The 27,965-nt window shown below is 58.5% G+C and overlaps 4 protein-coding genes and 1 long non-coding RNA gene across 25 annotated transcripts in view; 2 read left to right on the top strand and 3 right to left on the bottom strand.

Moving 5' to 3' along the window:
* Positions 1-5,417, bottom strand: FBXO2 (F-box protein 2). Of its 3 annotated transcripts, none has more exons than XM_070610812.1 (6): positions 5,283-5,417; positions 1,854-2,210; positions 1,297-1,426; positions 1,132-1,236; positions 619-757; positions 1-421 (listed from the first exon to the last, which is right to left on the bottom strand). In XM_070610812.1, exons 1-6 carry the CDS (start codon positions 5,302-5,304, stop codon positions 287-289), a joined length of 888 nt encoding a protein of 295 aa, XP_070466913.1. In that variant the 5' UTR covers positions 5,305-5,417; the 3' UTR covers positions 1-286. The 3 variants fall into 3 exon arrangements, with proteins under 3 accessions (XP_070466913.1, XP_070466914.1, XP_070466915.1); XM_070610813.1 differs by having other exon boundaries at positions 1,132-1,227; XM_070610814.1 differs by lacking the exon at positions 1,132-1,236.
* LOC103552188 (F-box only protein 44) lies at positions 5,060-11,540 on the top strand. Of its 9 annotated transcripts, none has more exons than XM_070610796.1 (7): positions 5,060-5,548; positions 6,865-7,154; positions 8,336-8,462; positions 8,600-8,695; positions 8,806-8,941; positions 9,770-9,947; positions 10,728-10,891. In XM_070610796.1, exons 1-6 carry the CDS (start codon positions 5,250-5,252, stop codon positions 9,911-9,913), a joined length of 1,092 nt encoding a protein of 363 aa, XP_070466897.1. In that variant the 5' UTR covers positions 5,060-5,249; the 3' UTR covers positions 9,914-9,947; positions 10,728-10,891. The 9 variants fall into 9 exon arrangements, with proteins under 9 accessions (XP_070466897.1, XP_070466898.1, XP_070466899.1 ...); XM_070610797.1 differs by lacking the exon at positions 10,728-10,891 and adding an exon at positions 11,319-11,540 and having other exon boundaries at positions 5,415-5,548; XM_070610802.1 differs by lacking the exons at positions 5,060-5,548; positions 10,728-10,891 and adding exons at positions 5,803-5,914; positions 11,319-11,540.
* On the bottom strand, positions 11,277-11,861 carry LOC139081986 (uncharacterized). Its single transcript, XR_011537571.1, has 2 exons — positions 11,724-11,861; positions 11,277-11,509 (listed from the first exon to the last, which is right to left on the bottom strand). It is a non-coding gene; the product is annotated as an uncharacterized lncRNA (long non-coding RNA).
* LOC103552186 (F-box only protein 6) lies at positions 11,319-19,439 on the top strand. 7 transcript variants are annotated; one of them, XM_070610808.1, is made up of 7 exons: positions 11,319-11,491; positions 13,919-13,981; positions 14,077-14,367; positions 16,299-16,425; positions 16,932-17,027; positions 17,938-18,073; positions 18,292-19,439. In XM_070610808.1, the coding sequence occupies exons 2-7, from the start codon at positions 13,948-13,950 to the stop codon at positions 18,478-18,480; spliced, it is 873 nt and encodes a 290-aa protein (XP_070466909.1). In that variant the 5' UTR covers positions 11,319-11,491; positions 13,919-13,947; the 3' UTR covers positions 18,481-19,439. The 7 variants fall into 7 exon arrangements, with proteins under 7 accessions (XP_070466909.1, XP_070466911.1, XP_070466908.1 ...); XM_070610807.1 differs by lacking the exon at positions 11,319-11,491 and adding an exon at positions 11,705-11,945; XM_070610805.1 differs by lacking the exon at positions 11,319-11,491 and adding an exon at positions 12,286-12,717.
* The window catches only part of MAD2L2 (mitotic arrest deficient 2 like 2), a 13,141-nt gene continuing 4,016 nt past the window's right edge, over positions 18,841-27,965 (bottom strand). For 2 of the 5 annotated variants that reach the window (XM_070610815.1, XM_070610816.1), the window contains 8 exons: positions 23,366-23,417; positions 23,152-23,270; positions 22,027-22,098; positions 21,347-21,447; positions 20,408-20,502; positions 20,031-20,104; positions 19,432-19,524; positions 18,841-19,174 (listed from right to left, as the gene is read on the bottom strand). In XM_070610815.1, the coding sequence (XP_070466916.1) occupies positions 19,133-19,174; positions 19,432-19,524; positions 20,031-20,104; positions 20,408-20,502; positions 21,347-21,447; positions 22,027-22,098; positions 23,152-23,270; positions 23,366-23,405 (636 nt within the window). In that variant the 5' untranslated portion in view covers positions 23,406-23,417 and the 3' untranslated portion in view covers positions 18,841-19,132. Of the gene's footprint in view, positions 19,175-19,431; positions 19,525-20,030; positions 20,105-20,213; positions 20,503-21,346; positions 21,448-22,026; positions 22,099-23,151; positions 23,271-23,365; positions 23,418-23,539; positions 24,203-27,965 lie in introns of those variants that run through there. The other 3 variants (XR_011537570.1, XM_008522034.2, XM_008522033.2) reach the window with 3 other exon arrangements.

Raw genomic sequence — 27,965 nt, 5'->3', positions numbered from 1 at the left:
TTTCTTGGACAAATAATATTTATTGAGCCCCCACTTTGTGGCAGGCACTGTGCTAGGTGCGGGGGATTCAGCGGTGGGCCTGGCCCAGGCCCATGCCCTCACCCATCTTCTGTTCTACATGCAAATATATGCAAATATATGCCAACAAAACCCTCTCTCCCGGTGTGGGGGCTGGGCTTGGAATGAGGGGCGGGAGAGGAGTGCGGGGTGGGGGTGGGGGTTGGTGAGGATGCTGCTGACTAAGGCTATCTGCAGGGCAGCTCGGGGAGTCTGGAGGAGGGGTCACTCAGGGCTCTACCCACACGCTGCTGTTGGTCACCCGGGCCCCGAACCAGCCCTTCCAGTAGACGGAGTCCTGCCCACCGTGCTCGAAGCGGACGAAGCGGACGCCGGGCCCGTAGTCAGTGAAGGTGTGGGAGATCTGGGGGGGCGCATAAGGAGGTCAGGCTCGGATCCTGAGGGCACCCCAGCCACCCTACCCCGGGGCGTAACGACCCTCCTCTACCGGTCCTGATTTCTGAGCCCAGGGTTCCTCCACCACACCTCTCTGGTTCCAGTGGGAGGGGCGCCTACGAGCCCCGCCCCTCGCGCGCAGGCCCCGCACACCCCCCGGTTCACCTCGATCCAGCCCGCATCGTCGCCGTCCGGTGGTACTGCCACCTGTCCGCTGTTGAACTCGGCCAGCACATCCTCGTGCTCGGACAGCAGCTTCACCGTGAGCTCGTACAGGCAGCCGGCGTCACTGCGGCCGGAGTACCTGCCCCGAGGGAGGGAGCGAGCGCCCTGCTGAGCAGGTACCAGGGGCCCGGCCTCCTGCAGAAGGTAACCCTGCGGGCCCTCACTACCCATGTCCCCATTTTACAGACAAGCAAACTAAGGCCAGAGAGAGAAAGTGAGTCGCCCAAGGACTAAACCCCAGGTGGGCCAGACCCAACCTTGGGGCCAAAGCCAGCCCAGAAAGACGCATTTTCTTTGGACCACAGACAGATATTAAAACAAACAAAACTTGCCAACGTTTAAAATTCAGGCGGGGTGGTGGATTTCCACCTTCCGAAAACCCGCGGCTACAGTTCGCCGGTACTCCTGCTCCCACGCCCTGCCGAGCCCCGACCCCGGGGACTGGCCCCTCACCAGTCCTTCACCACGATGGCCGGCTGAGTGGTGTCCAGCAACTCCTCCCAGTAGCCCTCGGCCTGCAAGTCAATGACCTGCGCTTTGCGACACCACCTGGGGGAACTGGAGTTAGGACTCAGCGGAGGCCCCTCTCCCCCTCCCCTCCACGCCCCTTCTCCTTACTCGAAGGAGGAGGCAAAGAACTTCTTGACGCTCTCATCGTGGATGAATTCCACCCCGCAGTCTCCGGGCAGCTCCTCCACCCTCCAGCCGTCGCCACCGTGCTCCACGTCGCACCAGCCCTCCAAGTCCTCTGTAGGAACAGGACAGCCCCACCCTGGTCACCCAGTCCCTGCTGAGGATGCGGCAGAGCTGGCTGTCGCCCCTATAGCAGGGGGTCGGGTGCACGTGGTACTTCGTGGTGTCGTGGTGGGCAGTGATGGTGGGGGTGAATGGTAAGCACTTTCTGTTTGCCCTCAGATTCTCCCTCCTGGGAGGGTCCTCCACAGGGTCTGTCTTGCCCCAGCTCACTGAGGGTGGAAGGACGTGGGAAAGAGACCCCCAGGGAGCAGGTGGCGGGAGATAACAACACAGTATTGATTGGGGCTACTTTGTGCTGGGTACTGTGCCAAGAGCTTTATATCATTTAACCCTCAAAGCAGGCTGGCACTGTTACGGCCCATTCGACAGATGGGGAAGCCGAGCTCCCCAGGCCGGGGTAATAGGGCGTGACCCCTCACCTTCCCCGCACGGGTTGCGCAGCAGGTTGCGCCGCCTCTTGCTCAGGAAGTAGAACTGCTGCCAGTGGTCCCGCTCGTCCTCGGCGCCGCCCTCAGGCACCAGCCCCTCCTGCTGGCACTTGAGCAGCCAGAGCGGGGCGCCGTCCACCAGCTCCTTCCAGCGCAGGCACACCAGGCGGCAGGCCTGCACGAGCTCGGCGGCCGGCAGCTCGGCCAGCACGCGCAGCAGCAGCGGCTCGGGCAGCTCGTCCAGGTATGCCGCCGCCTCCGCCTCCGCCTCCTCGGGCCGCTCCTCCCCGGCGCCCGCCTCCTCCTGCTGCTCCTCCAGGCTCGCCTCCTCGGGCTGGCCCACGTTCTCTGCAGGAAGGGCCGGAGGAGGGCTGTGACTCCCCGTAGACTGTCCACCTCCGCGCCCCGCAACCGCGATGTGTCGGTATCCACCCCGCTCCCACCCTCGGACCACCCGCAGCTGGGGCCAGAGATTCTGTGACCAGAGACTGGGACCCCTTGGAGGAGGCCCACAGGGGCCGGGGCTGCAGACCAGCCCCAAGTCGGAAGAGCAGCCTCAGTTTCCCGTGCAGGGCCAGTAAACCCCATACCTGAGCAGATAACAGCAAGTGACATTATTAACAGTATCCATGTATAGCACTGCTTTAAGGCTTCACTCAGGAACTCCTTTAATCCTCCAAGCACTCTCCTAGCTCCGTGCTCCTCTCACCTCCTCAGGGGAGCCCTCCAGACTTCCCCTTATTACATCCTGTCACCGCCCTGAGTTCCTGTCCTTCCTAGCTTTTGTCCCAGGGTGTGATGGTTTAGGAACACTTTTCTCCGGACTAGACTGAGGGCATGAGGTCTGGAACCGGGTCTGGGAAACACTGCTTCGTCCCCCCGTGCCTGGCATCGGGCGCCCTGCATGGCACACTGTCAGTGGCTAGTGTTTACTGGGCACTTAGCAAGTGCTAGGCACTGCTCTAAGCATTTTAATTTTATTGACTCTTTGGATCGTCACAGCATCTCTGTGAGGTCGTTCCCATTGCTGTCCCTATTTCATTGACGAGGAAACTGAGGCACAAACAGGTGAAACGACCCAGGATCACACAGCAAATGAGTGGTGGGAGCCTGGATTGGAACCCAGGCAGTCCAGCTCCAGGGCCACCTTTAACCATCACAGTCTCCAAAAAAGAATCTGTTGAATTGGAGGCACTGTTAGGATTTTGATTTTGCAGATGAAAATGCTCAGGCTCAGAGATGTGAAGTGACTTGCCAAAGGTGACACTGCTAGTGTTAGGGCAGGGGACATGCCAATCTGAGCCCTGAAGGGAAGGGAGAACAGGGACTGGAACCCCCGCCAGCCACAGCCGTGTGACTTGGGGATGGGGAGGAGGGCTTGTTAAAAAGAGCATGTACATCAAACAGGGAGATGTAACCCGCGCATGGGAATGGACGGTTTCTTCACCCCTCCTTTTCCTATCCCTGGCTCTCAGTTCCCTCATCTGTAAAACGGGGTAATCATCATCCCAGACCATTTGGACAGTGCTGATGTTCTAATCCCCAAGGATGGGGGAAGGGCTATCTAAATTGTCAGGAGGTGGACAGATGTCAGGAGCTGTGGACTGGACTGTCTCCTGGATCCCAGCTGGCCTCAGTGGGGCCATCGAAGCCTTGAGTAAGCAGATACCAAGTGCCCAGTGTCTCTGGAGGAGGGAGAGACAGTGAGGAGGAGTCGGGGCCACTCTGGGTGATGGGGGGGCCACCACACTCAGGCCTAGGATGGGGGTTCCTAAGGGCTGGAGCCTGGAAAGCCAAGGTGAGGGTGGACACAGGCCGGGCATTGGAGGAGGGAACAGGCAGGGCCAAGACCTGAGTGGGTGTTGCCGGGACCCCAGCCTGCCAGCCCTTTCCCTCCTCACAAGCAGCAGCATTTTCTCCCCCTCCCACACAGTCAGACACCTGAAAGCTGAATCAGGTGCGTCTTCTTCAGAGCCCTGAGCACACAGTCAGTCCTCAATAAACCTTAGTTAGTGAATCATATTGAGCACAGCACTTTCCCTCCATTACTAGTGTTTTTTGCCACATCTTAGTGATGTGGGGGGTTACCCCTTCCCTTTTGGCAAGGAGGAAACTGAGGCCCAGAGAGGCTTACTGGCTTTTCCCGAGTGACTGCACAGAATAATGGGAAGACAGAGAGGAAAATGCCAGGCCCCGAAGCCACATAACCTGCCCATCCTGCTGCCCACAGCTCTCTGGGGAGCTAGGCCCAGTGTCCTCACCTCTCCACCCCTCCTCCTGCCCTGCCCTGGCCCTGGTCGACACCTGATGCTCCCCCGAAAGGTGCACCTCGCCCAGTCCCCCTCCTGGCCCCAGGCCTGGCACTCTAGGACCCAGATCTGATTACAGACCCCCCCCCCCCCACAGCCTCTCAAGCACACACAACTCCCCACATTGTTGCTGTCGGAAAGTTATCTGGCCCCTGGACGCTGCCTCCGAGGCTGAATCACTCACCTGGATTGGGCCCCGGAGTCCAGGGAATAGCTGGGCCCTGGGAAAAAGTAGGAGCCCATTCTGGGGCCCTATAAAGGGTGTGGCAAGGGGGCCAGGGACTGGGGGCAGGAGCTGAAGGAGCTGGGATTTTCAGGGCTGGGAGAGGGCGGCTTGGTTACCTGGGCGGGCACCAATCTGCTCCCTGTTGCCTCCCCCAAGCCGTGCCCACTCTCAGATGGGCCGCTGAGGAAGAGGTGAGGGAATGCGCCTGCGGGTTTGTTCCCACCCTGACTCAGCAGGCCGCCCCTACAGGCCCAGCGGGGAGATCGAGGGGTGAGGAGGGGGGATCTTTGGTGCCAGGCAAGATGACTGGGCAGTCTCAGAGGGCCCTGAGCATCGGCAAGAGCCGGCATCCCAACTCTCTCTCACTGCTGGCCTGGTCCCCACTGGGCATCTGGCCACCCAGATGAAGGGCAGCCCTTCCAGACAAGGGAGCCCAGGAGGAAGGCTGGGATGGGGTGGGGAGAGGCCAGGACCCCAAGAAATCCATGGGGATTCAGGCAGCTCACAGGTCAAAGCTGCTGGAAATGGAAGAAGTTGATAGAAGAAAAAGGCCTGCAGCTTCCTTCATCCCAGATGCGTCCCAGACCCCGGCCCCATAGACCCTCAGGAAGCTGGGAGGCAGGAACGTGGGGTTACTCTCATACTATTTCCTGCGTAAGTGGGACCCAGGCGTGTCACCTCTCGGGGCCTCCCGCCAGACCGAGGCACCAGAAGGAGGATTGTGCTCTTTTGAGACTGTCTCAAGGGCTTTGCTCTGGAGAAAGTTTGCCGCGCTGGGTCTCAGGAGCCCCCTCGCTCTGTGATGCCCCCTCTGTGTCGCACTTGCCCGCCTGCCCCGGTCTCCCCTCCCGGATGGAGCGAGTGGGTCCAGGAGGCGGCGGCTACCTGGGTCACCGTCTCCGTCCATCGCTGCGAAGGCGGTCGCGAGAGGAGGAGCCCGAGCGCTGCGGGGCTGCCCGAGTCCCGCGGCGGCGGCGAGTCCAGGCGCTGCCAGCGTCTGGGTCGGGTCCCGCCGGGCCGCGCCTCTTAAAGGCCCCCGCCTCCGCCCCCGCCCCGCCTCTGGCCCGGCGCCCGGACGCCCCGCAGGCCCGAGCGGTCGGCCCGAGGCCTGAGGCTACCGGTTCCTCGGCAGACCCAGGAGGCCGGGACAGGTCGGGAGTCGGTTTTTTTTTAAGGAGGGCGGGAGGGCCCGATCTGGGGCGACTCGCAGCTCCCTCCGGGGTGGCTGCGGGGAGGAGGAGGCGAGGGGGCAGGGAGAGTCTGGGTCAGGAGGAGGGTGCGGGGCGCGCGGCCCGGGCGGAGGGAGCGGCCAGAGGCTCCTCCCGGCACCGCCCCCCCAGGTGATTTTCCTGCGTCGCGGCGGGGCCGCGGGCCTCGGGGGCGGAGCCGGGGTCTCGGGGGCGGGCCCGGGGTGGGGCCTGGCGGGCCGGGGCGGGGCTGCATCCACCCGCGAGCGCAGGCCAGGCCGGCTCAGGCCCGGCGGCCGAAAGAGATCGCGCAGCAGCGGCCCAGCGCAGGTGACCGGCGGCAGTGGGCGCGGGGGTCGCCGCGGCGCGGCGCGGGCGGCCGGGAGGGCGGGGTCTGGCGGGCGGGCTCGGAGGTCCCCGGCCGCGCCGCAGTGCGCGGAGAGCGGCCCCGCGCGGACAGGGCCCAGGCCGCGGGGGTGCGCGGCGCGGCCTCGAGCGGCGGCACGGGCGACAACCGGGCTTGGGTCGCCATCGATGCCCAGGGACCCGAGCCCCGACTTTGAGGAACATTTCGAAGCCACAACGCGAAATGGGAGGCCGCAGGCGCGTCGGGGGACCTGGGGCTGCAGCCCAGCCACGGTGGTGGGGGCGGGGGTATAGGTAAGGCCTTTCCTCCTCGCCCACTCCTTCAGTCCCAGCTAGGCAGACCGTTTCCTCCGCGGTCTTGAGAAAGTCTCTTGAGCTCTTTGGACTCCGTCGGAAACAATGATAACTATTCCTCCCCAACCTCTCGGCCTCCTCCGTTTGGAGGATGGGAGAGAGGATGGAGAAGGCACTGAACACGATGGAATGCCCTGCGGGGCTGAGCATTGTCTTTTCCACTCTAAAGACTTTCTGGCCTATTGAAAAAGGCTGGCTCTAGAATCACAGAAGACTCGGCTCCTTCCTCCTTCGGGTCCTGTCTGTGTGACCTTGGGCGGATCCTTCCTCCGCTCCGGGCCTCCTTTAGAGGCTCTTGTGAGGCGCCCGTAAAACAATCAGAGCTCGCCTTTTCCTGAGCTTCTGCTGTGGCACAGGCTCCTCGAACCCTCCCCAGGAGTAAAAGTACTGTTCCTGGCCCCATTTTACAGAGGAGGAAACTGAGGCTCAGGGAGGCACGGTGACTTTCCTGAGATAGCGAAATGAGGAGCTGGGATGGGAACCTCCACCACCAGGGCGGGCTGCAAATCCCGGGTCCTGGGGAGAGGGCCCGGTCTGTAACATAGCTTTTCAATAACCAGCGGAGAGTGTCCAGAAGCCCGAGCCATGGCTGTGGGGAACATCAACGAGCTGCCTGAGAACATCCTGCTGGAGCTGTTCACGCACGTGCCGGCCCGCCAGCTGCTCCTGCGCTGCCGCCTGGTCTGCAGCCTCTGGCGGGACCTCATCGACCTCGTGACCCTCTGGAAGCGCAAATGCCTGCGTGAGGGCTTCATCACCGAGGACTGGGACCAGCCCGTGGCTGACTGGAAGATCTTCTACTTCTTACGCAGCCTCCACAGGAATCTCCTGCACAACCCATGCGCTGAAGGTGGGGTGCAGAGTGGGTCTGGCACGCCCCCAACACCCACACTGCCATGATACCACCTAACATTTATTAAGCACCTACTGTGAGTCAGGCTTTTGGAGGTTTTAACTCCTCTAATCCTCTCACAATTGTCCTAAGAGGGAGGTACTGTTAGTGTACCCATTTATCAGATGGGCAAACAGAGGCCCAGAGTAGCATTTCTTATTCCACTGTTAAGATTATTTTCCCAGTGACCTTTCCCAGGAGGGGGAATGTTGGCTAGTTGGGACTTATTGTGCTCAAGATAGACCAAGAGATCAGAGCCATATTTTGTTGGCCTCATTCCCAGACCTTGGCTACTAGGACTGTCCCAGAGGGCAAAAGGGGCTTTCCTTATGGAAGAGTGGGAGATCCAGTCTTCCTTCCAGCACATTACAACAACAGGTAAAACAAGACTTTTACAGTCAACCAGAGTCCCCTCTGCGCCTTTCTACGTTTAACTCATCAGCTCAACACTGGGATGGGATGGGAGCCTCATCCTCCATCACGTGGTCAAATTCCGGAGCAGAATGATGATAAGACAACTCCAGGCTCTCCAGAGCTTTCGGATTCCTGCCTCACTTGACTCCCCAACAGCCATGTTCTTGACCAGCAGTTGGCACCTGTGGTCCATGAGCCAAATATGGCCCAGGACCTAAGAATAGTTTTTACAGTTATTTTTTAAAAAAGAAAAGAAAGAAAGACTATGTGACAGAGACAGTATGTAGCTCACAAAACCTAAAATATTTTGGCCCTTTACAGAAAAAGTTTGCCAGCTCCTCTTCTTGGCCCCAGTTGACAGAGGACAAAACCAAGGCTCAGAGAGGGAAAGCAACTTGCCTAAGGTCACACAGCCCAGTATTGGTAGAGCTCGGACTAGACCCAGATCTGTCTGGCTGGTGTCAGAGCATTCTCCATCACAGAAGGGGTCTGGTCGTTCACATCCTCACAGGTCTCAAGATTCCCAGTAGAAATCACTTACCATGCTGCCTGGCACACAGGAAGCACCTAATATGAGGCGGACACTCTTGGCCTGCAGTGTCCCACAGCATGGGACTTGAGGGCAGCTGCCAAGATCCAGGGAGAAAAGCCTGGAACAAGGGGCACTTGGGGAAAGCTGACCGCTGAGGGGCTTCCCTGTGATGTGAACTCTGCTTTCCTGCCAGAGGGGTTTGAGTTCTGGAGTCTGGACGTGAATGGAGGTGATGAGTGGAAAGTGGAGGATCTGTCCAGAGACCAGAGGAAGGAATTCCCCAATGGCCAGGTCAAGAAATACTTCGTGACTTCTTATTAGTAAGATCCAAGGCTGGGGGGTCTCGGGGTGGGGTCACTGCACTCTGGGGTCACTCCTGCTCTGGGAGGGGCAGTCCTAGCCCCCGAGGACCCTAGTGGTGAGCCCCAGCCCCTCCCACCCCTCCGCCTGCCCCCAGCACCTGCCTCAAGTCCCAGGTGGTGGACCTCAAGGCCGAAGGGTATTGGGAGGAGCTGATGGACACCACACGGCCGGACATCGAGGTCAAGGACTGGTGAGTGCCTGGGGCGAGGGTCTGGGGGGGGGAGCCTGCCATTCAGGCGCCCCACCCCCACCCTGCCCCCCCACCTCCAAGGCCCTGAGGGCCCCTCCCTCTGCCTGCAGGTTTGCAGCCAGGCCCGACTGCGGGTCCAAGTACCAGCTGTGTGTTCAGCTCCTGTCGTCAGCGCATGCACCTCTGGGGACCTTCCAGCCGGACCCAGCAACAATCCAGCAAAAGAGCGATGCCAAGTGGAGGGAAGTATGTGTGCCGGGACGGGGTGAGGGGCACCCGGCCCCAGGCCGAGACTGCAGGCAGACAGGCTGGCTTCAGATCCCAGCTCTGTTGCCTCTCACCTGGGCCCTGGCTGCTCAGAGCCCTGCGGATGTCAGTGAAATGATGCTGGTAAAGCCATGTTCAAAAAGGTCGACTATTATTGATTACTAATATCAGTTCTTATTATTATCTAGACCAGGGGTCAGCAAATGTTTACTTAAAAAGGGTAGATACAAACTTTTAGGCTTTGTAGGCGGTACTGTTCCTGTCACAACTACTCAGCCCCTCAACAGCTTCAGCAAATGGCATGGCTGTGTTCCAATAAAACTTTATTTACAAAAACAGGCAGTGGGCCAACAGGCCACAGTCTGCCAACTCCTGATCTAGACCAGTGCTCTCCAACAGGACTTTCGGCAGTGATAGAAATGGAGTCTGCGCTGTCCAGTATGGCAGCCAATAGCTACATGTGACTCCTGAACCCTTAATAAGAGCCAGTTCTTCATGCAACTGAGGAAGTTTTACTTTTATCTAATTTTAATTAATTTTAACTTAATCACCACATGTGCCTACTGATGACCATATTGGACATCGTTTGGCAGCTGGCAAAGTTTCCTTCAGTTTCTTTGAGCTTCTCTTAGATAATCCTATGCAGTGGACCTGGCAGGATTTTGCTCCATTTTACAGATGAGGAAACTGAGGCACAGAGAGGGGAGGTGGTCTGCCCAAAATCACAGAGTTAGGACTGGGACTCAGTTCTGCGGACTCCTGGTCCATCACTAAGACCTCGGCCCCTCCTTGTTCCCCGGCCCCCAGGTCTCCCACACGTTCTCCAACTACCCACCCGGCGTCCGCTACATCTGGTTTCAGCACGGCGGCGTGGACACTCACTACTGGGCCGGCTGGTACGGCCCGAGGGTCACCAACAGCAGCATCACCATCAGGCCCCCACTGCCCTGATGTCCCCAAGCTCCCAACCGCCGAGCCCCAACTGGTAAAGGGCTGTCAGAGAAGGGCTGGGCTGGGGAAGGGGAGGTGGAGGCCCGGCTCCCCCGACCTCCTAGTTCATCCTTGCCTCCCAGGCACCTCTTCTTTGTGGGGCCTCACGTGCTATGGGGGGCCAGCCCTCCGCCTGAGGTCTCAACCTGAATGACGGCACGGGAGGCCTGCGTGGGCCCCTTTAAGAGAAGGGGCCCCTGAGGTTAGGGAGGTGCAGGGTGTTCCCCCAGTCTCCTCCCCTAGACTCCTCTTAGGGTGGGTCTCCAAGCCCTGATGGCAACCTAGATCTGGCTATCTGCCAGGCCTTTTCTCCCTGGTGTCTTTGGGGGCCCTCAGAGCAGGGAGAGTCGGGATGTCTGACCAGCCCGTGGTGCAGACAGTGCAGATGCTGGGAGATGACCACGTAGCTCAGACAGATCTGGGAGTGGAAGATGTGCTGGCCCATCCTCGAGCCCATTCCGCCACTCCCATGCTCTCGCTCTGCCCGCCTGCTCAGAGCGGCTTTGGCCCAGAGGCTCAGGCCTGGCCTGAGATGGGCAGGCCCAGGGTGGGGTAGGATCTAGGCCAGGTCTGGACTGTCCTTGCTGTCAATGAAGTCCCAGAAGCAAGATGGGTCCCAGGTGGGGGCAGGGCTCTCCCAAAGACCCCTGGAATCGTGCGCACCAGGGCAGGTGAGGGGCAGGCCTGGGCCCTGCTTCTGAGAGCTGGGGTGTGTGAGCCCTGGATGAGTGGGGCGGCTGGTTTTCAAGGACCACCTGTCCACCTCCATGCGTAGGCCAGGCTCCCTGTGGCTTGGAGGGCATTGCAAGCCCCCACCCAACCCTTGGAACTGCCACTCTCAGGACCTCCCCACCCCGCCGGACCACACTCCTGCGTACAGCAGCGCTCTGAGCCTGCCCCCCGCTGCATGCGGCCCAATAAAAGGCCTTCCCAGCCCAACCTGCGCCCTGTGGTTTCTGGGGGGAAAGGCAAGTCTCATGGGAGGGCCTGCCCTCACCTGCAGAAGGTGCAACATGTGTGGCCAAGGCATAGAGGGGGTGGACATTTCAGGCCCAGGGGCATGGCACGTCTGAGCTGCACACATCTCACCCCAGCAGCCCCGCAGTACTGCTAGCTTCCCGTGCAGGCCTGGCCACGAGGCAGGGGGTGGGCTGTGTGGCTATCTGGGCCCCCTGCATACACCCTCGCCCATACCTCCTGCCGGGTCAGCAGTGTCATCCCACGCCCTGGAGTTACTGCTTACTGGCGCTGCTTACTCTGCCCAGAGCTTTACTGACATTAGATGAAGTGAAAGCATTTAAAATGATGTCTGGCACACAGCAGGTGCTCAATAAATTCTGTTAAATTTAATTCTCTCACTCAACAGTGAGCTAGAGTAGGGCCTCAGCCAGGAGAGGGCCCACCACTCAACAGCTGTCGGGCAAGTTAGCAAAAATCACCCTTCCTCGGAGAAGACGCAGGCCTGGAGCTAACACCGTCGCCTGGGCCAGGCAGCCTCGAGCAGTGCACAGCCTCCACAACCCTTTGTGGTTGCCTGAAGTAGGTGCTTCAATATTTCTTGAATGAATAAAGAAAATAATGAAGTTAATCCTGACAAAAAGGCAGAGGATTTTTACCTTTGAGTAAACTGAGGCCTGCCCGACGTTACGCCCCAGGGGAGGGAGGAACCAGGCTCAAACCCAGAATTTCAGCAGTCAGCCTCCCGGGCGGGGCCCGCCGGTCCAGGGCGGGGATCTGGCCCTGGTCCCACCTCCCTTCGCGTCGCGGGAACCTGTGAAGCTGGAAGGAGTGGCCGCCGCAGGGGCAGCGGCTTGGTTAGGAGGAGACGGGCATCCCGCGGGGAAGGAGGAAGCAGAGGAAGAGACGGGTCCCGGCTGCTGAGCCGCCCGCTGCCCGCCGCCCGGAGGGGAGACGGAGGCTCAGGAACGACGTCGGGGTCCCCGCGGCGCGACCCGGGCCCGAGGCCCCCAGACCCTCTCCCGCGGCTGCGGAGGTGCGGCTCCCGGCGCCGGGCGGGGCGGGCCCGAGCGCGGCGCGTGACGCGGGGCGGGGCGAGCGCGGACGGCGCTGCCGAGGCCGCGGTTTCCAGGCCGACTCCGAGCTCCGGTGCCGCCGGGGCCCCCGCCCCGCGCGCAGGTCGAGGCCCCCCCGGGGGCCGGGCAGGGGGGCGACAGGCGCGGGAGGGGGCCTGGGGGTCGGGCGCCGCGGCGTTAGCCGAGCCCGCGGACGCTGTCTCGGCCGGGTGGGATCGGCTGTCTCGGGCGGCGGAGGTTTCCGGACCGGCGGCGGCCGGAGCCGGGGGGCGGGGTTTCCGGACCGGCTGGGGGCGGGGCAGGGGGGCCGCGGGGCGGGGCCGGTTGCACGGGCTGCCGACGCGCTGCGCTCATCCCGCAACCCCCTCGCGGCGGTGCTCGGGCCGGGGGACGACCTGGGACATCCTGGCACCCCCAGGCTCACGCGTCACTGCTGCTTTCCAGAAATGGGCGTAGTAACAGTGCCTCGAGGGAGTTTTGGGGGGGGTCCACGGAGAAAAGGCCAGTGCGTGACTCCGGCCCGGGCCCGTGGGAAGCCCAGCCGGTGCGAGGTGGCTCTTTAGGGCTGGAGGGGACCTTTCCACCACGGAATGCCTGGCGAGGGCCTTCACCCTCTGCCCCACCCCTGGACAGTCAGAGTAAGGCTTGGCCCAAGAATGACAGAAACTAAGGGCGGGCCGGGCGGAGGGATAATATGCGACCAGAGCCAAAGACCAGACTTCGGACGCCCAGGTGACTCGCAGTGCAGCGACCTTTATTCGGCCTAGACCGTGCTTTTAGAAGTTGCCAATATTTAAAAATCGACAGGTTTCATGTTGTAAAAAAATGTTTAGAGTTCCTCCTGAAAAAGCAGATCTAGCCACACGGAGTTTTTTTTTTTTTCCATCACAGCATTTTGCACAACGTTCCTTATTTATGTTTTTCCTCTGCCTTGCTAAAACCCTCCTCCCTGGGCAGGAGCGCCCTCATTTTTTCTGGGATAGGAGCTTTGACAAGACTATGAACCGCGTCTTTGGCCAAGTCTCTATGGAATAGGAGAAGTCCCCCCCGTGTCTCTACATGTGGGAGGAAAATATCCCTTCCCTCTCCCACCTGTAAGCAGAGAAGGCCCATCTGAGTGTCAGTGGCCGACCCACCCCTGTCCACCTGGGGGATCTTAAACATCTGGATAACCAGGACCGCTCCTCTCTCCCCACCGCCCCACCGGGAAGATTCAGGACAGGGTGGTGGCACTGTGAATTTCCCAAAACCCTTGTGCAATTCAGATGTAGAGGGAGTTCTCCAGGGCAGGTGACTACAACCACAGGAGGGCATTTTTGCTCTAACGAGAGAAGTGTGGGTAATGGTGCTAAATGTGGGTACTGTGCTAAATGCTCATACTCAGTCCGCCCCGGCTCCTGAGGTGGAGACAGTTATCACCTCCTTTTTATAGCTTCCTGGCTGGTGGCTACAGGCCAGGATGCAAGCCCAGGCAATCTTGCTCCGGCGCCATCTACTTTTTGGTTTCTGGGTATTTCACAGTGGGCTCTGGCCTGACGCCCAATCCGGAACTGGGGAGATGGGGGGACTCCTCATTGGGGTGTTTTCTCACATCTCGCTTCCAGGCCAAAGTGAGCAGTTCCGGGAGAGGAAGTTGATTTCTCAGCACTGGCCCCACCACTTAAAAGACTTGTGACCCGGTTTGGGGATGTCATAAAAATGTTATATTTTAGCAATGAATTCACAGCCTTTCCATAACATCACTGCAAACCCTCGCAGAGCTTGCAGACAACAGTGTGGTCTTGGCAAGATCTTAGAGTTCACCAGGCCCACTAACTTATAATTAAGCAATTATTTTTCTAATGGGGGAGGGGTCTCTTTAAAAGATTAGTCCCTAAAGACTTTATTGCACTTTTTAAAATGTGAATAACATGCGACCATTCTGTATTTTGAGGGCCTACTGTATCCTGGAAGGATGCTCATATGTTCCTGTCTAACCTCTCATTTCACAAAAAAGGTAACAGGATTAGGGGAGATGCTGGCCCGTGTCTGTGGGTTCCTGAGGGGTCCACCTCCTTGGTCAGGGCTCATAACCGCTGTTGCCCTCCACAGGCCAGTGTGTGCACCGCTCCCCAGCCATGGCCCTGGCCAGCATCAACGAGCTGCCCGAGAACATCCTGCTGGAGGTATTCACACACGTGCCGGCCCGCCAGCTGCTGCTCAGCTGCCGCCCCGTCTGCAGCCTCTGGCGAGACCTCGTTGATGTCTCGACCCTCTGGAAACGCAAGAGTCTGCTGAAGGGTTTCATCACTGAGGACTGGGACCAGCCCGTGGCCGACTGGAAGATCTTCTTCTTTCTGTGCAGTCTCCGCAGGAACCTCCTGCGCAACCCGTGTGCTGAAGGTGGGCTGGGAGCTGCCATGGGGGTGGGTCCCTCTTTCCTGAACCTCAGGGCCTTTGCACTTGCTGTTCCCACTACCTGGAATGTTCTCTCACACCCCTAACACCCACCACTCTTGGTTCTTCCTCCTTTGGATCTCAGTTCAGAGACCTGCCCTGATCCCGCATGTAAAAAACAGTGCTCCCCACCTCTATCATATCACCCCATTTAGTTCCTTCATAGCACTTTTCATAACCTATAATTATCTTGTCTCTTTACTTTTTTCTCTGCCATAAACTTCAAGTTCCAGGGGCCTAATGGATCTTGTTTGCCACCCCACACACAGTGTCCATACAGCAGGTGCTCAGGGAAGGTTTGTTGAATGAATGAGCACCGAGACCACCTTCCCATGAGTTCAGTCCATGCTGCCTCATGTTTATGGAGGGCTCCCTCTGGCCAGACACTAGTCTGATGGCTTTACACAGGTGATTGTCCTCCCCTTATGCCCATTTCACAGATAAAGAAAAGGAGGATTTTGAGAGGTGACTGCACTCACATAGTCTGAGTGCCCAGTTGGGTTATGCTGAGGGCTTTTTCCTTTGTTCAGCACCTACCACGCACCAGGCACTGTGCTGCTTGCTGGGCTCAGAGTGATGAAGGGGCATAGTTTGTGCACTCCGGGTCCCTTTCCTGTGTGTTTTCTCTTTATCCTCATGAGGATCCCGGAGTTGGCCAAATAAGTAGAACTGGCTCCATTTTATAGATGGGGAGTGTCAGGCCCCAGATGAGTGACTTGCCCTAAGATCCACGACTGCCTAGCTTCTGGGGCCTGCTCCTGACTGTTGAAGGCCCTCAGGCCCTCTCAGAGGCCCCACAGACAGCGCCCCAGACACTCAATCTCTCCGCCTGCCCCAGATTCCACTCAGAGGCTGCCCAGCCGGGCCGCCGCTCAGCTCACACCACCCCACAGAGGCAGCCTTCAGCCTTGCCTTGACCTGGGCCCCGGGCCCCGCAGCGGTCAGCCTGGCCTGGCTAAGATGTTCCCCTGGGCCTGCGCTCAGCACCAGCCCAGCGCCTGGATTTCTGTCTTCCTCCTCCTCTGCTTCTCTACTGGGGGTCGCCCAGAAATAGACGGGCTCTTAGTAGAGGAACAAGGGAATCATTTGGAAAGGCTCCCCAGGTGATTGTTCTGGAAAACCTTGGTAGAGAAGCACTGTTGTTTTCCGAGGTCCCCTCAGCTCAGTCTCAAGAGGGAGACCAGGAAGGACAGCCTTGCGCCTCCGAACCTGCCGAGCCAACCTGCTAGGGTTCCTTCCATGACTACAGGGCTACTGCGCGCCACCAACCCAGAGGGTGCCCACCCTCCCGGTTATCCCTCCCGCCCCGGGCACGGGGTCTGAGTCAGCACAGTAGGTTCCCACAGCACACCCACAAACACGCCAGTCGGTCCTCAGGGCCCCTCAGATCGGTTACATACTTAACATCCGGACGCTGACGTCAGGGGGAGTGTCAGTCACCTAATAAGTGGTCTGAGGTGGGACGAACTCCCATTAGCCCCGAGGAACAGAAGCACCATCACAGGCCCTTCCTGATTTAAGGCTTGGAGAACTGAAACTCGGGTATTTCCCAGAGCCCCTCAGCAACATGAAAATGAGGAGAGGCTGGTTTAGAAATGCTGGTAATACTCTTTTTTTCTAGCTTCACGTTAGGAGTCAAGCCAGTCGGGGACAAAGTGGGAGGGAGAGGGTCCCAGATCAGAGCTGATATGGTGGGGACAGGTGGGAACATGTGGGAGGGGAGCTTTGTGGGGGTGCTCCAAGGCATGGTTGGGGCGCACGCCTTGAGATCTGAGCACCAGCAAGCTTGGCCTTACCCCCTCCCTCCCGGCCCAGGTGGGGAGGACCAGACTGTCCCTTCACACAGGGGCTCTCACCTCGGCTTCTGTTTTTCCTAGAGGGTATGGCATCGTGGCAAATCATCTCCAACGGGGGAGACCACTGGAGGGTAGAGAGCCTCCCTGGAGCGCATGGGACAGACTTTCCGGACTCCAGAGTCAAGAAGTATTTTGTCACGTCCTATGAGTAAGACCACTCGACCCGGGCAGGCCATGTTGAAGGAAGAGAGTCAGGAGATCTTTTGCCAAATTCCAGGCCTAAGTGAGGGCCTCTCTGTGAAGCTCGAGGGAGGTGTTTCAAAACCGGTTCCGAGTCCCCTGCTTCCTGGAGCAGGAGTAAACTCAGCGGCAGTGGGGGGGTGGAGATAACTGAAGGAGGCGGGGAACCCAGTGGGTGGTTAGGGTAAGTCAGAGGTGTCTACAGGCTGTCCCTAATCTAGATATGTGAGTTCTCAGAGGTCCCCTCCTCAGGGCCCTGGGAGCCTGGCCCTCTGGGCTGGGATCAGATGCCACGTAGGCACAAGCGGGTCACGTTCCCTGCATGTTTCTCACGGGCCTGCACCAGAAGTAAGACCCAGAGGCAGCACCAGCCAGTGGCTGTCCTGCTACGGTCAGGGGACATTGCTGGGTCCCCTGAATCACCTCCCTGGTGGTTCACGCCTGGGAATACAAGCCTCTCCTTCTGCTCCCCAGCCTGTGCCTCAAGTCCCAGCTGGTGGACCTGAAAGCCGAGGGCTACTGGGAGGAGCTGCTGGACACGTTCCGGCCCGACATCGTGGTGAAGGACTGGTGAGGGGCCCATGGCCCGAGTCCCATACTTTGCATCCTTCCCTCTTCTCTTCCTGAGAACAGGTTCCGTAGGGAGCATCCACTCTGTGCCCAGCAGTGTCCTGGGGCTGGGGCTGTCCTGAGAGCCAGGCCAACCCTGCCCCAGCCCCCCTGCTGACAGACCCAGCACTTGCTCATCCACAGCGCCTCCTGCCCCGCCTGCCACCCCCGTGTCCACAGGAGACCTTAGCCCAGTTTGCAGATGGGGAGACTGCACGAACAGGCACCACAGCAACAGAGCCACCAGGACGCAGCCTCCCTGGACCTCACAGACACTCGCACACCTCCCCGCCCTTTTCACGATTCCTCCCACAACTCTTTCCCAAACTCCTGTCGGCGCACAGAGCTGTGGCCTGGCCTGCGGCAGAAGCAGGACGGCAGTTCTAGCCAGGCCCCAGGGCCACCACACTGGGGAAGTGGGGGGAACTTGAGAAGTCTGCAGAGCTACAGCAGCGGGGCAAGAGGGCTGAGCAGAGGGTGAGCTCCGTGTCAGCCCCCTCACACAGGCCACCCCTTGAATTCTCCATTGAATCCACAGCCCTGTGGTTTCGTAATATACAGCATAATGCAGTGGTATTCTAATGTACAGGTGACACAGGTCTGACAGCTCCAGCCTTTATCTATGTACAGAGTCTTTTGCTTTTAAGGTGACATCTTCACTGGGACACCCAGAAAGGTTGTCCCTTTTCTCAGTGGGGTAACTGAGGAACAGCATGAATAGACTGCTTATCCCTGGGGCACCATGGGGCACTGAAGCCAGTTGGGCCTCCTAGGCAGAGCAGGGAAATGAAACTCTGACCTCCAATTTGTAGGCCTGCTGCCTGCCCGCCTCCAGGGCCCCCTCAACCTGCTGAGCCCTCCCCTCCTCCAGGTTCGCCGCCAGAGCAGACTGTGGCTGCACCTACCGCATCGGAGTACACCTGACTTCGGCCGACTACATCACCTTGGCCTCCTTCGAGCCCCCGCCTGTGACCATTGAGCAGTGGAATGATGCCAGGTGGACAGAGGTGAGGCTTCACCTGCTTGCCCCTCACCACCCACTTCTCCCTGGGCCAGGATGGCAGGAAGCACAGGGCAGCCCCTGCTCTCCTGCCCAGAGCTGCTGCCAGCCTGGGTGGCTCTCTCCTATGGCACCTGGCTCCTCCCTTCCCCTCTCCACTTGAGTGCTCACCCCCTCTCCTCCCCTTCCCATTCCCAGTGGTCACTTCCTCTCCCCTCCCCTCAGGTCTCCCACACCTTCTCAGACTACCCTCCAGGCGTCCGCCACATCCTTTTCCAGCACGGGGGCCAGGACACCCAGTTCTGGGCAGGCTGGTACGGGCCCCGCGTCACCAACAGCAGCATCATCATCAGCCATAACATGACTCGGACCCTGGCCCCCTCCACGGCTCAGCCGGAGGCCACGCAGGGGTAGGAGGAGGCTGCCCACTTGCCTGCCCCACTGGATCTCCACAAGCCCTTCTGACAGTCTGTCATCTGACAGCCATTCATCCATCCTCAGGCCAGGCCAGCCGAGTGCAGAAGCTCCCCTCCAGGCAAGAGCTGAGCATGTTGTGGGCAGTGAGGCCCCTGCCCCGGGAGCTCCTGCCCTAGTTCCAACCTTAGGCAAACCCACCAGTGTGTGGTAACTTACTGTCGTGTAGCTCTGACATTTTGTCACAAGAAATGTTTTCAGTAAAACCAGCCTGGGGCTGAGCTGGGGGGTGGTAGTCTGGGGGTCTTTGGCACTTCGGTAGAGAAGCAGCCCTCCCTCTTCAATTACTGACAACCTAGCTCAGCCCTTGGGGCCCTTTTATTGAAACAACTCACAGCACAGTACTTGGGACAGACAGAGTTGGCCGGCCAAACCCCAGGAGGCTGAGGCATTGTGGTCCCACACCTTCCCTGCCCTCCTGGGGAGAATCCCTCAGTGAAGGCAACCAGACCTGAGCAGCCCCGGGCTGGAGCAGGGCGGTCCACACACAGGCAGTAAGAGCACTTGCAGTCAGGGTGGCCCTGCAGCGCTGCCCTGGGCTGGGGCCCCTAACATCCGACAGTCGTGGCATCCATGGGTGGCAGGCACACCCTCAGCTGCTTTTATGAGCCCGCTCTTCCACGTAGAGCTGCATCTGATGGACAGGAACAAACAGCCATGGTCAGACAGACAGCTCGGGCATCTACTCTGGAGGGCCCTCGAGCCCCTGGCAGGCAGATCTCCACCGAGGGTCGGGCTGTGTGGCCACAGCCAGGGGCTAAGGGAAAGGGGAAATCGGCAAGGGGCTTACAGTAGGCATACCTGGTCCTCTGCCGCAAGCCTTGATACACAAGCCCTTCGGCAAGGCCTCAAACCCTAAATAAAGCTTAACCTGGGCCCCATGCAGCTCACCTTTAAAATGTCTGACGTCATGGTTTTTAGGGGTATCAGCCGGGGGTCATGCATGTGGACATCCTGCTCATCTGCCAAGATCCAGGGGAAGTCCTAGGGAGGGGACCAAGGTAAGGGGCCGGAAGGGGGCTGGACCCTGGCCTGTCCTCACTTTGCTCCCCCTCCTTCTCCGGAGCTGGGGTCCTCAGACTTCAGGGAGCATCAGAATCACCAGAGAAGTGAAGATTCCCAGGCTCCTCCACCAGAGAGGCAAAGTCTGTAGGTCTGAGCCGAGCTGGGAATCCAAGTGATTTAACAAGCCCCAAGCACCGATTCTGAAATTGGTGGGCAAGGACCCCCTCCCTTGAGAACCCCCACTGAGCTGGCGGCCCCAACAAGTGACTCCACCCTCCTCTCATGCTGAGTGCCCAGGCGGAGCAGTGACAAGCATGTGGCCACACAGTTAACACACAAGAGCCTACCGGGGGCCAGGCACTGCCCAGCAGTGTAGTGAGTGCACGGGCCATGGGCCACCCCTGCTCACTGAGAACTGTGGCATGTGGTTTTCAGAGCCTCCCAGCTGTCTCCCTGCCCACCCGCCCAGACAGGTCTCATCTCACCTTGATGACCTGGATCTTCTCCATGTTGCGAGTGGCAGCTTCCCTTGTGTGCACTAAGACTGTGAAGGTACAGCCTGAAAAGGAAAGAGTGCGGTCAAGGCTGGGCCGCCCCATGTCTGCCACTGGGCACAGCCTCTTCCCACCTCCCTAGCTGGCTCAGCAGCCCCACAAAGCAGAGTGTACACCAAGACACAGTCAACAGGGAGGCTGAGGCCAGGTGGAGTCCATCAGGGAAGCTTCCTGGAGGAAGTGGACTTTCGGAGGGGTTCTAAAAGGCAGGAAGGAAGAGAGGAGGCCTGGTGAAGCCAAATAGGAACCTGACTCAGCCAAGGTAGCCATGGAAACACCCAGGGAAGAGGGGGTGGGGGCGAGCACACCTGGGGGGTTGTGGTCCAGGACAGCATCACACACACTGATCTTCAGGATGAAGGCTCGGAGCAGCTGCTCCACATGCGACAGCAGAGAGTCTGAGCTGGGGGGAAGAGAGGAGGGGGCCCTCATCCCACTGGTCCCCCCACCTTGCCACCAGCAGGTAAGCAACCCTAGAAGCACTCCTGGGGGTCCAGAGCCCCTCCAGGGCTGCTGAGAGTGTTGGCGTCGAAGGGCCTTGTTGGCTACCTATCTGATTACACAGTTAAAATCACTTGAAGAGTTTAAACAACGCCAAGCTCCATCCCAGACGGCCAGAATGTGGAGTCGGGGGCATAGGGAGCCCCCCTAGGTCGTTCTAATGTGCAGCCCGGTCTGAGGACCAGGACAGGCCCCAAGCCTCTTCATTCCCCAGGACTCCAAGCCAGGAAGGGACATGGCTTGCCTGAGGCCACACAGCAAGTGGGGACAGATTCTAGTGCTGACTTCACCACGGGAAGCCAGCAGCTGACCAGCCAACACACCTGCCCAAAGTCAACTTCTACTTCACTAAGGACTGGATGTTTGACTGGGAAGTTGGGGACTGGGGGTCTGTGTCCTGGCTCTGCCACCGTCTGGGTCACTCTAGGTAGCTTATGTCATGTCTCTGGATCTTGTCTCTCCATCTGTAAAATGAGGTTGGGACTAGCCATTCACCAGTGCTGAGATTTTCCAGGTGTGAAACAGGAGGGTCTCTGTGTAACCTGTGTGATGTCCGCAGAGACCACGGGGCAGTCAGCTGCGACTCAGCTGCTACAGGGCCGTGTGAGGTCGGCATGTCTTGCCACTTCTCCTCTCAGACCTTTACCAAGGTACTCAGGGGCTGCCTTAAAGGGGTGGGGCTGGGAGGTATTGCCAGGGATCTCGCACCAGCGGGCAGGTGGACGCAGGAGAGGCAGCCAGCTCACCTGATGGACAGCAGTGGAGGCTGGGTGATTTCAAAGACGAATTTCTCCACTGGGCGGTGCTCTTTGTCCAAAATTACCACCACGACTTTCTCCACATCATTCTGCAAGGACCGAAAGCCCCTACTCCAGAACCAGGAGCCCCACCCTGCTGCCACCCCGTCCCTGCCCAAGGAAGCATGGGAAAGGGTGCACTCACAGCCCTGCTCGGCTTCGAGGCCCAGCTCCCTGAGAGCCCAGGAAGCAGGTTTGAGAAATTCAAGCAGGCACCCCAGAAGTGAGTAGGACAGGCTGAGAGGAGAGGAGGCATGGGCCCTGTGAGGGTCCCGGGAAGTCTCAGGGAGGAGGAAACCCTGAGGGGCTGAGCCCAGAGAGAACTTGGGGGTGGTGGCAGAGAGAAACAGATGTGAGAAGAACCCAGAACCCTCCCCACAGGCCCCACTGAGACAGCCAACTCCACTAACCAGGGCTCTGGGGCACAGCACACCCTGAAGGTGTGGCCCACGTGCCCTGGGTCCTGTCCCTAGGGTAGGTTGGGGGGTGGCTGTCCAGAGAATAGCCTTCTGAATTTTAGGGTCATGGGGACCCCGAATGGTCTCAACATCACCCCATCCCGGGGTTGGGTCCGTGAGCATGGAAGAGCAGACTAGGGGTGAGGTGGGCTGGCGGCCTGGTGCTCTCACCTTCTCCAGGAGTGGCTTGACACAGTGCAGTGTGTCCTGGATATACTGGTTCAGCTCCGGGTGGCAGGACATCTGCACACAACCCCATGATGGCAGGTGAGGCTCGCAGCACCGATGGGGAAACCCCCTGACACCCCCTCCAGGAGCCCAGGGCCCTGTCTGCCTTTGGAAAGAGGCCCAGCGGTCCCTTAGGGCTCCCTACCCAAGAGACTGGCTTCCTGTCATGGGGCTAAGAACTGAATTGTCTACAAAGGAAGAGAAGTCAGAACACGAAGAATTCAATCTCAGTATTTAGTATAGCTTTAGGGGTTCCTAATGTGGAGTCCCTGGGCTCCTCCAGAGAGAAGCCCCTGAATTGTATACAGAGTTGTGTGCATTTGGGCATATGGGCATTTTTCCAGAGAAGGCATCCAGAAACTTCATCAATTTTCAGAAGGTAAGAGTCTGGAACTAAGGAGCTGGGTGGCCTCAGACAAATTACTTAATTTCTCTGAACTTCAGTCAGTCACCTGTGAAGATCTCATATAGACAAAGTGAGGATTAAGTGAGATAAGTACCTAGTACACGGTGGGTGCCCAGTTAAGTGCTGATTCTTTTTTCCTTTTCTCTGTATATCCTTTCAGCTTCCACCACCTTCCAGTATTCGGTCATTTATTCTACTGTTTACTGAGTGCCTTCTAAGGGGCAGGCACTTCTAGCCTATGTTTACTGCTGTGTCTGCCTTTTAATCTAAAACAACCCATCAGGATTAGGGTAAATAAGGGGAGGGAAGGTGCCTGAGGTTTACAGGAATCCCCTCCCCAAACCAACCGTTCACCAGCTTCAGGTGCTCCTTTAAAATACAACCACGCCCCGTGGGCCACTCTAATCCGAGGGCCTGGTCCCTAACTTGTGGCAAGGGGAACTCCCAGTTCAGAGGGGATGGGAGGAAACACCACCGCCACTGCCACAGGGGCAGGAGACTGTCAGGCTGTCAGCAGCTGCGGGAACTGGTAGGCCGGGCCAGGCCGCTGCAGAATGAGGGGGCCGGGCCTGAAGGTGGAAGACAGTTTTAAAAATCCACCCTCTTCCCACTCTGTGATTCGGAGGTGACCCAGTGACCCCAGCGCGGCTGTGGGGGCTCACCTGGACAGGCACGTTGTACTTCTTACGCTTCTGGAAGATGCCCACCGGGTAGACCTCGCGCACGTAGAGGATTAGGTGCACGGCCACCTCCAGGAACTCGCAGAGCACATCGGCCACCACTGCGAGGGAGCAGAACCCGGGGCGCTCGGGGAAGCCCGCCGGCCCCGCCCTCCCTCGCCCCCCCACCCCGCGGCCGCAGGTCCAGCCTCCCTACCTTGCCCAAAGTTGAGATCCTGTCGCGTGAGCGTGGTCATCCTTCCCGCCACCTAGGAGGTGGGGCAGGAGTGGGGCTAGTTCCAAGGCCCAGGCAGCCGCGCGGCCCGCCCGCATCCACCGCGCCTCGCCTCCACCGCCCCTCCCCTCCGTCTGGAGCGAATCGGGGCAGGACCCCCAGTTCACGCAGAATCAAGGCAGCTGGGAAAGATCCCCTCGACGTTGGCATCTTAGCTTGGGGGCATCAGCTACGCCTCGATCAGCCTCTGTCCACTGGCCGCCTCGCCCCGCTGTCTGGGGGGTAGGGGAGGCCAGAGCTGTGCCCACGAAAAGGGCATGGCCGAGGACGCAGAGGGAACCGCGGGACGCGCACGGCCGGGAGCGAAAAGCGGGACACGCGGAAAGTGAAACTAGGCTGGAATAAGACTCCACCCCCTGGCCGGCTGGAACCCTCCCTGGAGGGATCCCGCCCCGCTCCCCTCCCCTCCCCTGGTACCAGCTCCGGCCTCGGTTCCCGGCTCGGGGCCCGGCCCCGGCACGGGGGAACCCCCGACCAGGCCGCTGGTGCCTCCTGCTCAACCCGCGGCCCGGCAGCGGCTCCGCTACGTCCCCGGCGCTCCGGCGGGTCCTAGCGCGCGGGCCAACCCCGCCCACGCGCCGCGCAGCCAATCGCGGAGACGGGAGGGGACGGGACCGGGGGGGCGGGGCCCGGCCTCGAGGCCAGTGACGCCCTGGGGCGAGTGGGCTGAGCCTGCGCTGCGCCGCCTCCTTTCAATCTTGGGCGGGCGCGAAAAAAAGACAACTTGGGTCGCCACGTCGGATCGCTACGTCTTTCCCCCCGCCCCAGGGCATTTTTCTTGTTTTAAGAGGCGCTGGAAAAGGGGCAGGTATGTGTTGCAGATGAGGACCAGATGGAGGTCGTAGCTCGGGACTATGGACAGCGACATCTACTGCTTGCTCCGGAGTCACCATCCCCCTACCTTTAGCTGCCCAACCGAAAGGAAATACGCCGGCTCCGGGGCGGGGACAAGGGAGGACACCGGGGACGCCCCCACCCGGAACCTCAGTGCAGCCTGGCTTTATCTCCCAAGAAGATAAAACCTCCCGGGCCTATGCATCATAAAAATAGCTGACCTTTATAGAGGTCCAGCCGTGTGCCAGGTGCTGGGCTCAGTGTGTCCGTGGATTATTCTCACTAAATCTTCCAACAGTTCCACGAGACGGTTACTCTGACTGTCCCCATCTTACAGATGAGCTAAACGAGGTTCAGAGGGGTAATCTGCCCGAGTCACACAGCTACTGGGGGAGGGGCAGGCGGAGGTGTCTTCTGCCACACACTTTACAGCTCTGGAGTCGTGTGTCCCCCCGCCCCCTCCGTGGACTCTGGAGGGGCTGAAAGGCCCCTGGGAGGCAACAGTAATGTTAAAATATTTACTAACATGGATGGAGCACTTATGTGTGGAGGACTCATTTCTTTAATTCCCTCATTAACCCTAGGAGCTTAGCACCCATTATACAGCCTACTTTATAGATCATAAAACAGGCTCAGAAATGTTCCATAATTTGCCTAAATCACACAGTTGGAATACAAACCCAGTTCTGACTTCAAGGGCTTCCATTTATTTTCAGACCCTTTATTTTACAGGTGGGAAAACTAAGGTCAGAGAAGTGGCCGCAGAGTTATGGGCAACAAGTCAGGACCGGAAGCCTGGGGCCCTTGTCCCTGACCCCAGGGACAGAAGAGCTTTTTAGGGGTCGTGCCCGTCTGTGGATACAGAGATCTAGCCAGGAATGTTTACTGTTTGCAGCTCAGTATGGAGACCTGCACCCTGCTCTTTACCCCCATGCCTCCAAACCTGCAAATGCATACTTCTGATGGCGTGGGGGCAGGGGAGAGAATAAGGAGCCCGGCCCATTAAGCCAGGAATGCCAGCAGAGCATTTCTCAAAAGCAGTCTTTGTAAATCTGCATCAGGATCCCTGGGGAGCCCATTAAACACCTGGAGCCTAGGCCTCCCTGACCCACCGGATCAGTCTGGGTGCACAGGAGAATACTGGCCCTTTAACAAGCTCCCCAGGGGCCCTGATGCCCAAAAGAGTGTGGAAATTGCCAGAGTGATTTCCTAGGGCTGTTCCCAAGGAAAGTCTGCGTTCTTTCATATAATTGCAATGCTTAACCCAAAGGGATGGATGATTTATTTCAGGAATTGATGCACTGGGCAGCACGTTTTGGGCACAGCAACCCTTCTCAAGACTTGGGGACTGTGCCCATGTCGTGCTGTGAAGGAGAGGAGTATGTCCACACAGAGTCAGCCGAGCAGCTCACTGGCTGGTAGACAGGGTCCCCGGGCTCCTTGAGATTTTATCATCACGGATGCTTTGGACACTGGGGAAAGTGAGGGTCCTTCTCTGCCCCTCTCTGGAGGCTGCTCATGCAACTTTTCCCTGGGGACAGGAAGTGGCAGTCTGAGGGGGGCGATTTCTTGTAAAGGGTCCCTTAGGATTGGGGCCTGGGATGGAGAAGCTCAGAGCCCAGCTAGTCCTGTGGGGTGGCCTCCAGAGCACAGTGTGAGTGACATGGGGGCTCACGCCAAGCCCTCCTTTCATCGGCCCCCAGCAGAAGCACACTGCCCTGAGAAGACAGTACAAGCCACCCATAGGTCTCCTGACAACAGCGCTACAGAACTTCAGAGAAACCTTGGCAGAAATACAACCTAATACTCACATTTGAGAAACTGAGGTCCCAACAGCCTTTGTTTGACACTGGGGCACCCGTCTTGTCAACTAGAAACCCATGGATAAAAATGCCTGAGTTTGGGGCTTTGGATTCAGGGTCAGCCATAAGCAGAGGAAGGCGGGCCGGGAGACAGATGAGGATTCAAACTGATCTGACCCCCAGCCCCCAAAAGGCATCCATCTCCTCATTTGTGAAAGGAACAGACTGGACAGATGTTCCCTAAACATCTGATGGCCTTGGGTTCCATGGGGGCCAAGAAGCTGGGCATGGGGCAGAGGCAGGGGGCCGCATCAGCCCAGGGCCACGGGGGAGCTCTGTGAAGACTCATCTATCACTTTCATCCATCAGGCTCTGCGGCATCTGGTTTTTCCTACCTTAATCGCATCAGCGTGATGGATAGTCATGGGACCCAGATTGCATTATGGGGTTAATTTATTACATTTTTGAATACCCAATTGCTGGGAGACTGTTTTTCAAAATTATTTGCATATTTTTCACCATAATGACAATATGTAGGAAGGCATCTGAGAGGGAAGGAGGGATGTTTAGGAGGAGAGAGAGCTTATTTGCCAACTGGAGCAGGTCTCTGAGGGTCGGCAATGGGTCTGCAACAGGACCCGAAAGAAAATCACTCCCGAGAGACATTTAAATTGAAACCAAGAGAAAGCAAGATGCGAGAAAGTCTTGCAAAGACTGAAGTCTGCATGGGCAAAGAAGGCTTCCTGGGGTTCACTGAACAAACACGCAATGAGTGAACTGAGGAAAACAACAGGCAGTGAGGGTCCAGACCCCTAAGATGCTCCAAAGAAAGTCCCTCCTGTACCCACCAGGCTGACCACAGGACATATTGTCCCATCCCTGCCTAAGGGTCCCAGGACACCAAACACAGGGGGATGGAGGGAGCCTCAGAGTCAGCCGCAAATAGCCTGGTGACAGTCCCACTGACACGCCAATGCTCGGGGCCCCACCAGTTGGGATGCCCATGAGTAAAGACCCAGCCTCATTCATTCTTTCAGCCCAGCACCTCACTCAGGTGCTTGGCCAAATCCAGGTTCTCAATGAGAGTGTGTTAAATGAGTGAATGAAAGAATGGAGGAATGAAATGATGGCAGACAGGGCGTCACTACCACTTGCCTGACTTGAATCCTAACTTAGTCTGGATGGGGAGCAAAGACGTCTGATTTCAGCGTGGGCTACAGATGGTGGTATGCAGAGAAGAGCTGCTTTCAAAAACAAAGCAGAGATGTGGAATGCTCGCTATGGTGCCCCCCACACCCACCAGGCTGCTCATGTACCCAACCTGGCATTTCTCTCCCGGCCACTGCCCCTTAACCAGTTGTAAGGTCCTTCCCTCTCTGAATCTGTTTTCTCATCTGTAAAATAGGACAGTAGTAGTACCAGTTCCACTGGATTGAGGGAGGAGTAAATGAGATAGTGTTTGTAAAAATATAGAGTGCACAATGCCTGGCACATAAATGCTCAATTAACGGCTGCTATGACGATATTAATATCTATACATCATATCTAAGCCCCTGGAGCAAACACTCGGGACCAGCCATCACACTTTTCAAAACCCCATCCTAAACATCCTTAGCTGTGCCCCCTCCCTATTTCCACTTCCCAAGGCAGCAGGCAGTCCCCAAGGTACCCCAAGGGAGGACATGCATCCTCACAGCCCGAGATGCCTAAAGACAAGGAACTGTGGCCTTCTGGTGTGAGGCCTGACCTGCACAGCTGCCCCAGATCCTGGGGTCCACTTCTGACCTCGGACCCAAGCCAGGGCCCTGACCTTCGGCCAGAAACACTAGGCAGCTTCCAACACTTCAGACAGGGCAGGGCCCACACATGCCATTCCCTCCTGGGGT

The sequence above is a fragment of the Equus przewalskii genome, chromosome 2 (assembly GCF_037783145.1).
Source record: "Equus przewalskii isolate Varuska chromosome 2, EquPr2, whole genome shotgun sequence".
In the NCBI taxonomy this organism is placed as follows: domain Eukaryota; kingdom Metazoa; phylum Chordata; class Mammalia; order Perissodactyla; family Equidae; genus Equus; species Equus przewalskii.
Note: the sequence above shows the minus strand (reverse complement) of the source record. Positions and strands in the feature narration are given on the sequence as shown.

What these genes read in the sequence shown, in the direction of transcription:
- FBXO2 (XM_070610812.1), bottom strand. Translation starts at nt 5,304, where the DNA reads ATGGACGGAGACGGTGACCCAG. An exon ending in GCGCAACCCGTGCGGGGAAG is followed by an intron (nt 1,427 to 1,853) that starts GTGAGGGGTCAC and finishes CTGTTCCTACAG; the next exon opens with AGGACTTGGAGGGCTGGTGC. An exon ending in TTCTTTGCCTCCTCCTTCGA is followed by an intron (nt 1,237 to 1,296) that starts GTAAGGAGAAGG and finishes TCCTAACTCCAG; the next exon opens with TTCCCCCAGGTGGTGTCGCA.
- LOC103552188 (XM_070610796.1), top strand. Translation starts at nt 5,250, where the DNA reads ATGGAGCGAGTGGGTCCAGGAGGCGGCGGCTACCTGGGTCACCGTCTC. An exon ending in GACCCAGGAGGCCGGGACAG is followed by an intron (nt 5,549 to 6,864) that starts GTCGGGAGTCGG and finishes TTCAATAACCAG; the next exon opens with CGGAGAGTGTCCAGAAGCCC. An exon ending in GACATCGAGGTCAAGGACTG is followed by an intron (nt 8,696 to 8,805) that starts GTGAGTGCCTGG and finishes CTCTGCCTGCAG; the next exon opens with GTTTGCAGCCAGGCCCGACT.
- LOC103552186 (XM_070610805.1), top strand. Translation starts at nt 12,576, where the DNA reads ATGCCTGGCGAGGGCCTTCACCCTCTGCCCCACCCCTGGACAGTCAGA. An exon ending in ACCAGACTTCGGACGCCCAG is followed by an intron (nt 12,718 to 13,918) that starts GTGACTCGCAGT and finishes CTGTATTTTGAG; the next exon opens with GGCCTACTGTATCCTGGAAG. An exon ending in CCTCTCATTTCACAAAAAAG is followed by an intron (nt 13,982 to 14,076) that starts GTAACAGGATTA and finishes TGCCCTCCACAG; the next exon opens with GCCAGTGTGTGCACCGCTCC.